The sequence below is a fragment of the Dermacentor andersoni genome, chromosome 9, assembly GCF_023375885.2.
Source record: "Dermacentor andersoni chromosome 9, qqDerAnde1_hic_scaffold, whole genome shotgun sequence".
NCBI classification, from domain to species: domain Eukaryota; kingdom Metazoa; phylum Arthropoda; class Arachnida; order Ixodida; family Ixodidae; genus Dermacentor; species Dermacentor andersoni.
The window spans coordinates 6551538-6568232 of NC_092822.1; the positions used below are offsets into that span (position 1 = coordinate 6551538).

At 50.6% G+C, this 16695-nt stretch overlaps 1 protein-coding gene across 1 annotated transcript in view; it reads right to left on the reverse strand.

Annotated features, from left to right (window-relative positions):
• The window catches only part of LOC126526930 (transforming growth factor-beta-induced protein ig-h3-like), a 62297-nt gene extending 49348 nt beyond the window's left edge, over positions 1-12949 (reverse strand). Inside the window, exon 1 of the mRNA XM_050174636.3 lies at positions 12705-12949. Coding sequence (XP_050030593.1) covers positions 12705-12934 — 230 coding nt within the window. The 5' untranslated portion in view covers positions 12935-12949. The remainder of the gene's footprint in view (positions 1-12704) is intronic.
• Between the last annotated feature and the right edge of the window lie 3746 nt (positions 12950-16695).

Consider the following 16695-nt stretch of genomic DNA (forward strand, 5'->3'; position numbering starts at 1 on the left):
AGCAGAAATTCCGGCCATGACGCCTTTAACCACTTTAGCACGCCTCACAGAACCGTTTACCACGTAGAAGACGCACGTCATACTAAACAGACCGCACGACCGCGAAAACAAACGCCAGAACCTGCCGCCGAGCGTATACCTGCCATGCAAAAGACCGCTTTCACCCAAGCCAGTATGGCGCTGCTCATAGGCGGCGCCACTGCGTTCACAATATGGCGGCGCCTACGAAAAAACGGTCTATAAACACGTTCGATTGGTGGCGGCTATCGAATGTTGGACGAATAAACAGGCTGAGATATTATTGTTATCTAATTAAAACGAACTTTCATGATGCCGCTAAAAGGAAACTTTCACCCCGTTCGCAAATATTACCGCCGTACAATTCGAACCGATAAACGCCACGGACTGCAATCGATACCACTGGGCTGCTGCGCATCACACGTCAGTGAGGTCTCAAAACCTTTATTCAAGTAATAAAAGCACGTATGTTAATAACCTACGTCCAATAAAACAATGATCTGCTTATTCTGAAAAACAATCACAAGTGAAATATGTTTGTCGCTTATTATATGTACATTTACAGACCAAATATTATAGGATGGATCAATGTTATGAGCGTCCCCTTTGGAACGGGGAAGTGGGTTGCGCCACCAAGCCCTTTTCATTATATTGCCTAATGTCCTACCTATATTATAGAAGAGAAAAAAAGAAAATGCCCACGATGAATTCCCAGAAGCAAACGTTGTGAGCCCCTATTGTGAAGTATGTTTTTGTACGCCTCCGTTGTTTGTCGTTTCCCTACTTTTCTTGCACCAATCTTCCAATCGCCTCTTACTAATCTCTATTGCGGACATGTTTACCTTCGCCCTGCTCTAGCTGAATCCAAGGGCTTCAAGGAGGCCAATGATTCCTAAATCGACAGCTTAGCAGATATCTTCACATGCTAATACAACATGCTCCATCGTTTCCCTGGCTTTACCGCAGCAAGCACATGCTTCTTCCTGTATTTCGCTTTATAAGCGTGCGTTCTAAGGCATGCCGGTCTCGCTTCGAAAAGTAATGAGCATCTCTTTGAGTTATCGTATGTTGTTTCTTTCCCGATTTCGTTTTTCTTTTTCCTCGCGGCACGTTTCTTTTCCACTGCCACCACCCATGACGTCATGCTACTCTGGCGCTACCTCGTAGCGGTCGCCGCCGCAGAGCGGCACTTCGCTTCGCACGCTTTCGCCTACCTTCCGCCTCCGCTGCACCCTCCTCCTCCGCTTTTCCCCTCACGCTCCCTTCGCTGCGCTCCGCGTTCGCTTTTTCCTCCTTCGCTGTGCTCGTTCGCTCGCTTCCGACGCGAAACGCAGGAAGCTTCGCTCTAAAGTTTTGCACCCTTTGGGGCGTATCTCGTCCACAGCAACAATCGTCATCTCTCTTAGTAGGATCTTGATGAGGGCTAGTTGGTTCATATTTATAACTGAGGTTAAACAGCGCGAATAAAACAAGGACACGAGGAAACATCTGTCTGTTTTTTTTTTTTTTCTTGGAAACTGTGCTCGCTACTTCCTTGTCGAGAATGCTAAGTCGCGCTGTTAACGCGCATGCTGTTCATGACCTGGAAGTACCGGGCTCGCAGCGTGCTAACGAAAGGAAATGCGGGCAAGAGAACGATTTAATGTTGTGGGACAAGCCCCAAATGATGCAAACCTTTTTGAAGAGTGTATTTAAGGGCGTTTTTCGCAATGTGTTGGAACGGAAAGAACAAAAACCGAAAAATAAAAAGAAACTATTTTCGCCCGGAACGAGACCGTAACCGAAATGTTATTTTGTTTCAGAGTGAAGTCAAAATAATTTTTATCAGTTTTCGGTTCTAGGGGAAAGTAGGCGACCCAAAACAACCGACGTCAGGCAACGTCAGCATTAGCGCGTATCTCAGGCGGGGATAGCGCGAGCGATAGCCGATCGAGCGCTACACTCCTGCAGCTCGGTTGCACTAGCAAGGTAGCAAAACCAAGTGTTCGCGCGCAGAAGAGCGTATCGTTTCGTTGTCTACGGGTACAACGCTCTGTTACCAAAGTTACATGGTTCGTTTACGTTCGTTTAAGTTGGTTTTATCCGAACAGCGGTCTCGCATTATACTCGGTCTCGCAGTATATTCGATGACGTGCTGGTTCTTGCAGCACGTCATCGATCACGCTCGTTGCCTAGATTCAAGACACTGAGCACGATCTCATAATTCACTTATTGAGAAAAAGATAATACTATGTTTTTATTATTACTTTGCTTCGAAAGCTTTTGTATGCAAACAAAAACCGCTAGAAGCCGTTCGGGATCATTTTTCTTTTCTTTTTTCGTTCCGGAGCAGAACCGGAACGAAACAAACAACGAAAAACATTTCATTCCGACGCCCTGGTGTAAGGCCAATTTGCACCACCCTTGTTCCCCTGCAAGTGCGTAAATATCTTGCAGTGCTCGAGGAACCGAAAGCGACATCCCGACCTAAAGGAAGCGGCAATCAGGCGCTTCCCGGACTGCAACGACGGCGGGGCGATAGTTTGCGACGCCCCCTCCGGTGCACGAGGGCCTGGTGAACAGCGCACGCGTTCGCTGCTTTGGACTCGCGTGCGAACAGTTGGGAGCCAATTTGCCTCGCCCGCCTGGAGAAGTGGCTCATCTGCGGTGTCGCCATTTTGGCGCGCTTGTCGGGTCGATGCCAATAAGCGACGCCTGAATTGCCAACGTGGACACGAAAGCGGGAAGTTATACAAGGGTTGGCTTGAGCTAGCGAGTGAGTGCTGTCTCGCCGATCAACTGCAAACGACGACTGCATGAACTGCATGGTAGAGTACGTGCGTTGTCGCTCTCATTTCAAATTCATTAATCTCAAACCCCACTTTTATCTGAATTCTGTACCGCCAGCAGTACTCACCGCGCCTTTACAGGCTCACAGAGGTGAAAGAGCCAGTGCAGCGTTCAAATCATGGATTGCGCGAATGTAAACATAAATGCAAGCAGTTATTCCGCCTGTCCTACGCACACTATAGTCGAACTCGTACCAGGCAGGAGTGCTCGTCGACAGATAAGAGGCCTGACCCAAAGGTTGGGAAACCAATTGGCACAGCAGAGCGCAAATGTGCATGCGCGACATCGCCAACCACGTAACGTCGGCCGCACGTCAAGTCACGAGGTACGTAAGCAGCGCAATAGAGACTGGCGACAGCAGCGGTCGTCGTCAGCCCCTTTCGCAGATCATTGTTTCAGGGCCCTGCGCAATACGGTGTTGAAAGTTTGCAGCTCTCAGCTGAGAATAGAAGTGCTCTCAAGAAAAAAGAAAGGAATGCCAACTCGACGCCGGTGGTCGCGGAACGAACACGGCACTCGCACATGCAAAACCGCGCCTGCTTTTTTTATGTCTGTACTGACGAACTTCATTCGTTGCTTTACTTAGGTCTTTGTGGCCTGACATCTAGCTGCTGCTTTGCTCTTACTGTCCCCTCCTTCCTGAAGAGGAAGCAATGACTGAAAGTTGCCCGTCTGCTCCAACACCTATGTCCAGTCTACAGGCGTGATTTCACATCGATGGGTTCCACTGGACAAGCAGCGTGATGGCCGGATGCCCGCCACCGGTACACGCCGCTACACAGCCTTGCGCGCTGACGAACAGGCATTGCGCTATATACCTTACCTGTCAGCCTTGCGCGTGCTTGACGATGGCGCTGATTAGGTATTGTACTAGAATACTGGTATTGGCCTCGAGGATATACCGTGGCACCATCTGTTGAAATCTCCGTGACGTAGAAAGCGGCATCACATGATAAGTGTTCTGCATCTCCATCGGTTCAAGTAAGGTTACTTCCGAGTGTTTGCATACCTTAAGCATTGCATGTGTGGTGTCTTGGCTGCAAAACAACCTTCTCTTCAATTCCCTATCCTTTCATTTGTTATTTCAGAGGCTTAACGCTGTGGCCAAAAGTAGAACCACGGTAAATATACGTGGTAGCGCAGCTACAGTGTACTAGAATAGGGTGCACTAGAATAGAACTCTAGTACACTGTAAGCGAAGCTTCCATAGAAGCCCATACGTTCAAAACATGGTGGTTCATCGGCGGTTCATGGAGCTTAGAGCCATCTGTGTGATGAGGGAACACTTCCGGCGGAAAAAAAAATAATGTGACGTCATATCCGTTAAGATACACAAGTGACGTCATGTTCTCGAAGGCGTGAAATTTGTTTTGGTGGCCTGCCATTAGAGCTGTATATTCAAATGCCCCGCCATTCGACTGGAGCGTTTCGAGCTTTCAGCGCGGGAACGATGCAGGAAAAGGCCAGCCAAATGGGTTGTCGAAATCGCCCCCCTACACATGAGACTCTTTTGAGGCCGACGAAAGCTTTAGGTGTAGAGTGCTGGTCCTATCGTCGGATGCCCGTCGGCCAGCGCAGTCGCACAAAAACAACTAAAGTAAACAATTATCCGGCGGTCCTAACACTACTTTGGACTGAACAGATTAAGAAGCAATGATGCTACCCGTGTCACCAGATGCAGACAAACGTGGACAAGAGCGCAACGTGTTATCGGGGGCGTATTTCAACAGGTGAACTTTACGAGCGCGCCTCTGTGCACACTTCAAAAGAGCGGCATTGCACTGCAAGTGATAGCGGCGTCCACGCCCCCTCTTACTATGGGCGCTGAAAAATATGTATTTATTGATAATAATAAAATAAACTTGTATTTACTTGTCACGCATATATAAAATTAACCAGGAATTTCATTTTTTCGTTGAATGAATCTAACTGCATCTCGCTTTAATTTTTTTAAAACGCGTTCTTAATTTCCCAGTCTTTGTTCCCTCCAAACATAGTCGCGCTTCAATCGCTGCTCCCATAACCACCCTTGCTGATGTCGGTGACAATTTGTTCTGAACCGCCTTTCGCCCGAAGCTTCGCGACCTATTTGGATCGACCGTGGCAGAACTGCATACAAGTGTGCATGTTATTAAGCCTGGCAAGCGAATTGCGAACACGAGCTCTTTCCACCGTCTTGCCAATCGCCACAGTAGAAAGCGGCGGTTGAGTCATGCTCAGGCTTGTCTCTATGGAAGCTTGCTGGCCATCATCTGTTTTTCCAGCAAGACATGTCTCTCAGCCACCACTCTTGACTAGTCGGGAAGAACAAGCCCAAAAACAAGTCATCGGTCAAACGCGCGAGACAAAGACCTGCGACTTCCGGTGCCTGCGCCGCCGTCGTCTTTGGAGCGCTGCCCGGCAGCAGACGTCAACTAGTCAACAGCGGCGGCAGCTGAGAGGCGTGTCTTGCTAGAAAAACACATGATGGCGTCACCTAACCAGCAAGCTTCCATAGTTTGCTGGTCAGGTGTTCGGTCAAGCCCAGGCAGCCGCCGGAAGCCAACTAATTCCGGCCGACGGCTAGGGGGGAGGTAGCCGGTGAAAGGGGGAGCTGCGTCTCACCCCGATCACCCATACTCCCTGACGGGTGCAAATAAAGTGATTTCTCTCTCTCTGTCTTGCGCGTTTGAACGACCTGCCACAGAGTGCGCAAGCCTTAGGCACCGTTGCACTTAGCCAGTGTTAGGATCGGCCTGCAGGGGTAGTGCTCTGCAAAACTGCAAAGTTAATCTTATTGAAGAAGACTGCCCACTAACAGTTACCTGTGTGCTTTACAGGCTGTTTGCAGGAGAGAGAAAGAGAGAGAGAGAGATGCAAATGAGAGAAAGACGGAGGTTGTTTGCAGGAATCTTAAATGAGTGGATAAGCAGGTGGGCAGAGGCAAAGCACTTGCTTACGGAAATGCAGAATGGTTTCCGTCCAGGTCGACGACTGGAGGACAATTTGTGCTTAGTGCGTGTGTGGCCATTGCCAAGACAGAGCAGCGCTCCCTCCTATGCTGCTTTCTAGATGTAGAAAAGGCATATGAGAATGTACCACACACTGCACTTTTTGACTGCTTCTGCAATGGAAATCCCGGCTATATTACTATCCATAGTGCAGCGCCTGTACATTGTCATTGCTCACTTTGGGGGTGTACTATTCGCATCTCCCAAGGTTACGAGGGGACTACTAGACGGATGCCCTTTATCCCCACTGTTATATATTCTGTATGTGGCCAACCTCGAGCGCAAACTTCTCAGTAGTGGTCTCGGTTTCCAGCTGAAGCTCAGTACAAAGGGCGTGGATGAGAGGTGCGGATTACGTGGTCTCGCCTTTGTTGACAATACGGTGTTGATGGCAGAGTGCCCTCAGGACCTACAGGCTCTCATTAACATCTGTCGGGCAGATATAACTCGTCTTGAGCTGCGCTTTAACTGCAAAAAAAAAAATCTGCAATAATCCCCCTCGAGGGCCCAGGCATGGATGCGGAGCGATATAAGGCTAGGACACGAGATTCTGACGGTGTGCTCGGCATACAGCTCCTTGGGAGTACAAATATTATGTGAACCGGAGCCACCAAAAGGACATCCTCCGCCAGAAGGCACTTCGGGCGCAGTGCCTCCTTCGTCGCGTATGGCTGTGGGGATGCAACCGGTTTGTGAAGGTTCGCGACCTATGGAAAATCGTCCACGCATACCGGCGCTGACGTTCACAAACGCTGTGCACTGCCTCTCGGCGCCCACGCGGGAGTGGCTGGAGCAGCGCCAGCGAGAGGTTGGTCGGAGAGCTCTCGGCTGCCATGGTGCGGTGGCCAACGAGGCTATACAGGGCGACCTAGGCTGGTCGAGCTTCGAGGCTCGGGAGGCGGTCAGCAAAATCGCATACCGTGGCCGCCTGCTCGACATGCCTGGGGAGCGGTGGGCGCGGCGTGTATTTGATTACTTGACAGCGACATGCATGCGCACACCGTGGGTGAGGCGCTTACACCGCATAGAAAGTAAATACGGCCTGTTTCGCTCCCCTATCGGTGCGAACTCACCTACGGATTGGGTAAAACGGGCGCGGGAACGAGCGCGGGATGAAGACGTACGTTGGATGAGAAATATGGCAGCGACGTCGACGTTGGCTGTGTACCGTTGTCGTAAGAACACTATTGGCATGGTGCACCAATATGACAATTCCCTTGGGAGTAGGTTGCTCTTTGAAGCAAGAGCCAGTGCACTCCGTACACTTGTGTGCCTTCGAAGCATAAACAATGACGCGAGTGATGTGTGGTGTCGGGCGTGTGGAAAGGAGGGCGAAAACACTGAACATGTGGTACTACGGTGCGAGGGCATTGGGCCATCTGTCGCGCAGGGTTTACCCCTGGAGGCTGCCCTTGGCTTCGATCAGACTAGTGAAGAGGACGGTGCATGAGGTGTAGGCAGAGCCGCAGTCGCAGAGTCGAAGAAGCGCCTCGAATGCTGGCGAGCGGCACTTGCGGACGGGCACCGATGACTGCCCATCAGTGTTCTCCCTTTTTCTTTCTTTTTTTCCTTTTGTTGTTCTCTTTCCTTTTTCCTACTTGCGCTTGCTTTGCTCTAACAGGTAGGCAGTAGAACGTCATCCTGGCTTAGGCGTGGTTGCCACGTCCACCCGACACAAAGGATTGGCCACAACATCATCATCATCAAGCGCGCTCCTTCGTACTTTTCCCGGCGCGTGATTCTCTTCACCTCCAGGCGCCTTCCTCCATCGCTTCCTTCGCGGCTTCAAACATATATTCGCCGGCCTGAAGAGGTGGCCAGTTCAGCTTGCGCGCAATAAAATGGAAATAAAGCAAGGTCACTGTAAATAGCACTTCAGCACACTAACGACAAACGCGAGGAACAAGAAGGACAGACGACAAACATCAAGGAACTCGAACAGGAGCGTGCAGCTCGAGTTCCAGCAAGACGATCCGGGCCGCATCGCAGCCGCCTATGTATCGCGTACGGTAGCGCTCAAACAGACAGCGCCACGTGCAGGCTGTCTACGCCGTCCAGTCACGAAGTACTGGCACACGGAGGTCGTGCAACCAGTTCATTCTGCCTTTCTCTTTTCTATCTGCGTGCTTTATACAGCCGACAAGGCTTCCCTCGCTATAGCGCAAGTCACTGTACAACCGTCACGGCAACGCGGGTCTGACAGGACGCGACCCATTTTCGTTCGCCGACTGCCGTCAAAGTTCGAAACGACTGCATCTGAGCAACGTACAATTCGTAGACAAAGCAGCGAAGGTTGGGAGAGGACCGAGATGACTTGCCCAACTAACATGAACTGCGACTACAGCTATAGCACTAAGAATGTAATGACGATCGGTACTGGCCACGGTGAGTCAGTCAGGTCGCAAGGCAGATTTCAACACCATGCACGAAGCCAAGGTTACTGCGGGGCATAGTGGGAGAAGCTTACATCGTGTTCAGTCACGTTGTATACACTTTCGTACACGACTTGTGTTTCTTTGTTCTGTCCAATGGTGGCAAGAAAACTAATTGCAGACATTAAACTTTTAGAATGCGCACAAAGCGTCACCCTACAGTCTTGCATTTCTCTTCGAAAAAGTGTACAGCTCCGAGATAAAGTTACGTAGCTTTGACCCGTTCATCGGCAGTCTATCGTAATTCGTTAGTGATGTGCACAGAATAAGAACGGCGCTTCAGGACACCCTGCTATAAGCGCCTTCTGACGAACTTGTTTCTCGAAATTTTTCCGGCCGGACAAGGTTTCTTGCCGTGGCAGAGCCAGCCGTATGGTGCTGTTCATCTCGCAGCAGCACAAACAAGCTGCAATGCTTGCGCGAGCACACAGGCCGCCTCTTAACAGAATCAGCGTACAACTTCAAACGCCGCTGGCCTACAGACTAACTTCCCCATACAACGAACGGAAAGAAAGGTCGGCATCTCCGGCTACGCGCATGCGACATTTTCGGCGCATAATTACCCCGCCCATCTAAGTGTATAGGATGGCTAAGCTTTCTCGGCTTCTGTGCCGAGCGCCTCACGCCTACACAGCACGCGTGGTGAGGTTGCAACGCGCGTCAACATTTGCGCGCTGTGAAAGAAGCCCTTGAACAGAAACGCACGTCTACCCATCTGGCTTTTTTTCATCGCACAAAGAAAGAAAGAAAAACTCAAGGGCGTACGAGCCGTCCCATGGCACCACCACTTGAGCTAGCCTCAACGCGTCGCATGCGAGAGATGGATGTTTTAAATGCAGGCTGCTCACTGCGCGTGCTCGATGATAGTACCGTGCAGCATAGCTGTGTGCCGGTGCACTGACTCGCAGCGCATACATTTTTCCGAGGCCGCGTCGTCTGCTCTCGACGTGACAGCAAAGTGCTTCGATGGGCAAATGCTTCCAACAGGAAGAAATGCCGTGCAGTAAGGGCAGCGCCGTACAAACGCGATACCGCTTTATTCCCCAAGCTATACGGTCGGCGTCAGCATGCCTTCGAGCTTCCACGCGTTTGCACCGATTTCACGCCGAGACACGACGACTAAACCACGCGAAGGCTCCACCCCTCCTACATGCAAGATACATCGTGCTGCCATCTCTATGTGTAGCACTGGAGCTGCATTTAATTTTTATTTCTCGAAGCCAAAACCACCTTTCTCTGTTACAAGTCATGCCTGTCCTTGGAAGCGCGAGAGTCTTCTCTGGGTGCGCCGAAACTTTGACAGCGCAGTTCATGGCCACGCAAATTTGCCCACTCATATGTACACGCAGATCACACTGATATGCTACCAGCTTCCTCTAACACACCGCCCGGTTAGTGCGTAAACACACAGAAGTGAACATCTCTGTAGCGCAAGCCCAGGGATATCTCCACCTGAACACTACTAACCCATCCAGATCTTGGCAATGAATGAGACGTGTGCTCAGACACGTCGTGCTAGAAGGTTGCGAACCGTCATTTATTTTCACAGCGCACTTGTAGGTATCTCATTCCCATATAAACTCTCGCGCGAAAACAACTTGATCGTCCCCTGTTCTGTTAATGGCGGAGAAAGAAAGGAGGGGGTACACCAAAAGACTTCCGAGGCGTGGCACCAGCAAGGAGCTTCTCGGAATTCCTCGTGATCTATGAAGGGGCGCGGGAAGAAGAATTAAACGATGTTGCGCAAGTTTGGAAACGTTTCTGTAAACCTTCAATTCCTTTGCGAGAAAGAAGAAACAATGCGTGCAGAACTGCAATGCTGGCAGGAGCGCGTGCAGGCACACTAGCTGTCACCTGTAGAAGCCTCGCGTGACCAATCCTGTTTGGTCGCCTGTGTGCATATACTGGTGGCGTTATGTTTGGAGTTAAGGTTTTCAAAGGTAAGATTAACGTTACGAAATGCGTCCATGGTAGCTATGTCTTCCCGTATGCTTGTCAAGCTGAAAGCTGCGTTTGCACGTAGCGCATTGCAGCTGAAAAAGCGGGCACAAAAGAAGGTCAGCGCCGTGCTGTCCGGCCGCCGCCACACGAAAATCAGGCGAGCGGCAAGCAAGCACGTCGCCAAGTGCAGGGTCACGCGACCTGCCGCGGGACGTGAACGTTCTCTGCAGATACCGCGGAAAACACTGGAGCATTCTGGCTATTGCGTTTATTTCGCTTTTAAGACCATCACAGAAGGAGTGGAATAAAATGGTGTAGATCCAGCTGCCCTGGAAACGACGCTGTCCTTGTCATTGAAGAACGTGTCCTGCAGGACCGACGTGAAATGCCGAGATGATTTCTCGGCACTGAAAAATCGGGCAGCACCTTGCCGCTCCATTGGGCTCCTGACGTGCGCAACGTGTGGCGCGAAATGGCGCACCCGAAACGCACAACTACAGCACTGCGGCAATTCGGCCGCGGTATCTTAGAAGCGACACCACGGTCTTGCCGTCGGTGACCTCGAAAGACCTGCCCGGTCTGCAGCGAGGTCAAGACAGAAGCCGGGCATCAGAGGTAGAAACTATGCAGAGCCCGAAACGTGAAAATAAGCGACACCTCGCACCGACAGCTCAGTTGGCGAGAAGGACAGTCCTGCCAGAACAACGGTGCCGCGCTTCCCTATTCGAGAGCACCACGAATGCTCCGTTACTCGCCTGGCGCAAACTGAGACACCCATAAACACGGCAATACGCTCGATTTACTCGTCGGCCGAAACCTAGAACATGAACGCACATGCGCCCGGGACCGCATAGCCATAGGCTTCGTATGGCGTAAAACGGGCTCCCCTGCAGGTACCGACTTGACATAACAATGCGTGAGCTCAGCTGTGTTGGTTTCTTGCTTATCCGACAAGCTCAGGTCGCGCATCGCGTTGTAACCTCGGTGCTAAATGTGCCGTTCGTGCCATATACACACTAAAATAAATTACACCCTTACAAGTGAGTGGAAATCTGTCTGCAACTCACACCCTTTAATACACCCGTGTAATGAAGGGGGCAAATTACTTCACAGTGTAGCAAGCAACGCGCAAGTAACTACATTTCTCCAACTCGCCCACGTTGCAGCATTTCGCCGGCACATGCTCTAGAAACACAGCGGCAAAGAACAAAATGCTACAGGAATTCGGAACATCGTCTACTAATGCGTAAGCATTCTTCGGCTCGGCTGCTATACTTCGCTTTTGCTTACTCATTTAGCTAGCCTATGCCTGTCTACTCATCGCTACCAATAACCTAACATTATAACTACTACCTTTTATAACGGTTATGTGTGTTAATTTGACCAATTATGCATTTATTTTGCAGATATAAGGCGTCACGGGCGGACAAATTTTGCTGGGGTACTCGCCAAAGAATGTTTGCGCTTTAAAAAGCGTAACTTGGCTCCTAAAGAGCGCCACGCAGATACTACTAGAACAGCGAATATATTTGTTTTCGCTCCTGCCTAGTCTCACGTATGCAAACTTCCACGCTCAGCGAGTGAAAGAAGCGCATGCTTGCCACAAAGAACGGGCGGACGGGAATGCTTCTGTGAAAGGGGCGTTCCACGAACAGCGTCGCACGCACGGAAGCCACGCCGGTCCTCGTTGGATTCACCAACATCCGGGAGACCACCCGGTAACGCCGCCGATGACTCGTATTCTGTGGTGCAACAGTTTGAGCGGCACTGCCGTGACCACCAAACAGAACAATGACTCGGGAGATGGCCTGGTGCTCTCGCATAACGGCCGAGCTGAAGATTGCCCGGGAGACCTACGGATTCAGCCTACGTAACTTGCATTCAGCTGGTGCCAGCAAAGCAGCACAGAAAGACGTGAATGCGGCGCGCGTTTTCTAGCATCCCGTGTTGCAGTTCAGTGCAGTAAACGGCACAAAAAAATTGTTCACCGGCTCCTGATGCGTTTACGGACACGTAGTTGACGCTCGCAGACCACTTGACTTGACTTGACTTGAGTGCACTGGACTACGTATATACTCCGGACGTCTGAATATCATGAGCGCCCACATCAAAAGTAGGACGCATTTTGCGAGAGGATTACATTTTTGTCTCCGCGGTTTCTTTTCAGGGCAATAAAGATGCCCTGTGCGCATCCGCTGTGGGACATTCCTATTTGGGCGCTATGTGGACCACCAGCGCAATTAAGCAAATCGTCACGGTCGCGCGAACCTTTCATCAAACTCGGACTCCGTCGTTGTTAGCGCTGCAAGGTGGGTAGCTGGTCTTATTTATAGGCCGCGCGACTAACGTTAGCTGTGTGGTGTCCAAGTACAAATAGGAACACACTCCTTTAAGCGCGAAGTTAGCGCGATCTGCGTCATTTTTATACGTCAATTTCTTCTAGCAAACGCCCGTTGATGATTCTGCGCCTTCCGCGCTGTGCTTCTGCTCTTACCTGGGTTGCAGGTAAGGCGTCCAGAAGGCGTTGAAGAATCGTCCTCCCCTCTCCCTGCTGGAACTGTGCTCCTTTTCAGACTCACGCTCGGAAGAGTCTCCCTCTCTCTCGAAAGCTCGCGATGTGTGCGCTGTGCACAGAAGGAAAATGCACCCGGCCAAAAGCCACGCTGCTTGGTTCCGGCAACGAGTCATGTTCGCGATCCGGACGACGCGGCGACGATCTCTCATCTGGCGCGCCGCCGACCGAGCGGCCGCTTTTCAACTGCCGAGGGGGAGAGGGTGTCGCTAGCCAAGGTCGCGCGCGCGAAACTTCCAGAAGCGGCGGCGTTGGCGCGGTTCTTCCAACGCACGCTCTCCTCGTGATCTTCGCTCGCCGCATCATCGTCGTCGTGGCTGCCGGCCAGAGGCCAATGACGCGGCCCGGACGTCTCAGGAAGTCGGGCTGTCAGTCAGTCGAGGGCTTCCGCCCACGTACGAAGCGATTACAGGACTTGAGGTCACGCCTGAACGGTGGCCCTGTTGTGTAAACTAGTGCGCATGACGTCATCTTCGGCTGCAGTAACGTGCCACGTCACGGCGGACATGCAGTGCGTTCTCGTGGAACGGCACCCGCAGGCGAAGGCGCGTCTGCGTGGTCAGGCTGCTGTTCGAATGGGCTCTCGTGAATGCCGTATCGGATGACACCTCGATTCCGCCGCACTTTCTTTTTTTATGCGCGCATTAACCCTGGTTTAACCCTCATTAACCCCCATTTTAACCCTCGTGAGGATTAATGCCTCTTGAATTTATTGATAGGAAAGACAGAGAGGTCGACCTGAGCTAGTGCGCTCTAGTCTGCTACTCTGCAGTGGGGAAGGGGAGTGAAAGTATTGGGATGGATGATGATGATAAGAGAAGTGGTGAGTGCTTATGTACATGAGACAGTTGTCTTGCTAGAGCCGCCTCAGGGCATACAGAGGTATGGAATGCGGGCGAATAAGGATCTAATAAGGAGAAATAAGGAATAAGGAGAAATTAATGAAAAAAGATTTGCGGGTCTAATAAAGTGCAGGAGGGATCGATAATGTGATCCCTGCGTCCGAGCAGTATACTATATACGTTGTCACCAACGTGCTGCAGGAATTCTTGACGTGCGGCCTGCAACCTAAAGACAATAGTATTACGATATCATCGAGCGACGCTGAAGGGACGAGCCGCCGCGAGAACGACGACGAAGTGGGTCTGTGCCCTTGGCGCGAGCGAGTGTCGGCCTGGCGGTCTGGCTCGAGTGTAAATAGCCTGTATATAGCCTCTTTCATCTGTGTCTTTTCACACGTAACAATGTCATTGCTGAATTCGTACGCGCAATTGCAGCTATGGGAAGAGTTAACTTTAGTGTTTGCTTTGTTTAACGTTTGATAGACGCCAAAAATCTAGATAACACTTGTGGTGTGCGCGCGCTCCAGAAGGATGTACACACATATGGGACATTCGTTTTCTGCTACTCTAGTCATCTGTATTTAGACACACGAAAACAATATGAACAAGGCGCGACTCCTTTAGCCTCAAGCAAAACTAAATGAATTGTGGGCATTTACGTGCCAAAACCACGCCATGGCTATGAGGCACGCCGCAGTGGGGGGACTCCGGGTTAATTTTGACTATCTGGACTTCTTTAACGTGCACGTACATAAATCTAAAGGGACGAGCATTCTTTTTTCACTTTGCCCCCATCGAAATGGGGCCGGCATCGAACCCGGGACCTACAGCTGAGAAGCTCAACGCCACAGCCACTCATCTACCGCGGCGGGTGGCCAAGCTCACGCAACTGCAAGAACGGAAGCAAGCTACTTCTTTAACCCATCTGAATTTAAATCATGCATGGTCTTGCGAATCCCAACATTCGTTTCTCGTGGTGTTTCGAAAGCTGAGTTCACTAAACAGAAGTTGCGAGCCGCAGTGGCAGTATCTGTGATAAGCAACTCCAGCATGGGCGACAGCTCGTGCGACCAATAAATTTCCACCTTCCGGCCTGCGCAGAGACACCGAAATGTTTCAAACCGCTGACGAAACGAGGGCACGACTGTCGACTCCGGATGCGTCAAGCCGGCGCTCCATCGCGTGTCCCTGGCCACCGCCGTTCTTCAAGAGGCAGCTGGCAGCATGTGCCGCCTGCGAGTCGGATCGGCGGCAGCTGAACGCGCACAAGCGAATCCGGGACCTGCTCGTGGTTTTCGGTACGCGCGAAAGGCAGGTCGCCACGTGCTGGACAGCCGTTGCCATCGCATCGTTCACGCCAAGTGTGCGAAGGCCCCGGATGACAAACCGGTGTCGCCGACGGTGACTCTGTAACTCTTTAAAAAAATGCCGTATAGTAGTTGCTACCAAGTGTCACGCCATTTGCTACCTTATCATAGCTGCAGTTACTAGCGATAGAGTTAGAAACATTACTAATTAATAAAGTAGTCACTGCTACCAATGTGTCTCGGTTATCAACTCCAAACGCATTTAGCCCCACCTGGTACAAATATTCTCGCCTGCTGCACATATCGGACCAGCTGTGGCGTATTCCACATTCGGCTCAATATATGCGTAATAGAATGGAAACTTTCAACCCGGTGGTGCTAACTGCGTTCGAAAGTGGTAGCCGAGACCCATTAGTGATAGTGACTATAGCCTGTTTATGATTGAAAAAACTGCAGTTATAACAAGGTAGCAAATCTTGTTACATATAGGTAGCAAATACTGCGGCTTCGTTTTTTTTTTTTTAAGAGTTTACAAAAGACTACGCGATGGTAGAACCGCCGTAGCAAAGGAAACGCCAGCCTTCATCAGTAGACAAAACAAGGAGGCAAGGACACCGCTGCCCCGGCCAGACTCTTATCGCCCTCTCCTGGGTTGGAGGCTTTCCAGCGATCAGCCTGACGAATATTCTCGAAACGGAGCTGGTGCAATGCGATGCCCGGAACCTTTTCTCCCGAATGAATCGCGTCCAAAGACCGCGCTGTGCGAGAAAACCATGCGGCGAGACGCGAGAACCAGCGGGATCGCCAATCGCATAGACTGCTTCTTTTTTTGCCCAGGTCCCTGTTGTAAATGGCCTAGTTGAGCCAAAGACAGCGGTCCTCGTGTTTGGCGGTGTCGTCAGGGTGAAATTAAATACCAGAGTTGCTGCACGTATCGTCACACGGCGTCGAATCGGCGGCGTCACCTTAAAATAAAATGGCGTCATTCTGACGGCTTGAAGATGGCGCTGCCAAAATAATTACCGCATCTAGTGCAACTTTTTCTTACGGTGTAGCGCTGTGGTGATAAGTGGACAGTAAGAATCTAATAGAATTGTTTTGAAACATTCCGAGTGAATGAATTGAATTGCTTGCATAGATCTCGTGTTGATTCAGCGTACTCCATATAGTTCAGTCCTGACTAGCGCTTTATAAGTATAGATGGAGGGCAGATACACTTGGTTGCATGAAAAAAGTTACGTGCAGTGCACCCGAACATGCGGTTGTAAATGAGGTGTTGAACATGTGAGCATGCCAAAAGATTTTGGATGCAATGTGAACCCTAAAATATTTATATTTCACGCTATGCGTATTATGCATACAGAGGAAGATGCTAGCTGGCTTCCCTGGACACACATAAATTTAAACTTATGGAGATTCCATTAGCCATGTTTTACTCCAAGAGGAAAAGGATCATATTGAAGGATACTTACGTCATCATCGAAAACCATTTCAATAACAGGCCAAGTTCAACTGAATATGGTGCAAACACTTACAGTCCCGCCTTGTATATATATGGCCACTCGGTAATGGTAAATCATATTTTCGGGTCGATAATGCGAACGGGTCGCAACCTTGCACCGCATCACACCAGATGGCACGACGAGAGCGCCACGTTTATGAGAATGGGGGAAACAGCTAGGAGCCGTTGAATTGGCTGCAAAGGACGGAAACAACAAACAGACGGCAAGCAGAAATCGGGAAAGAAAATGTGCACGATAACAC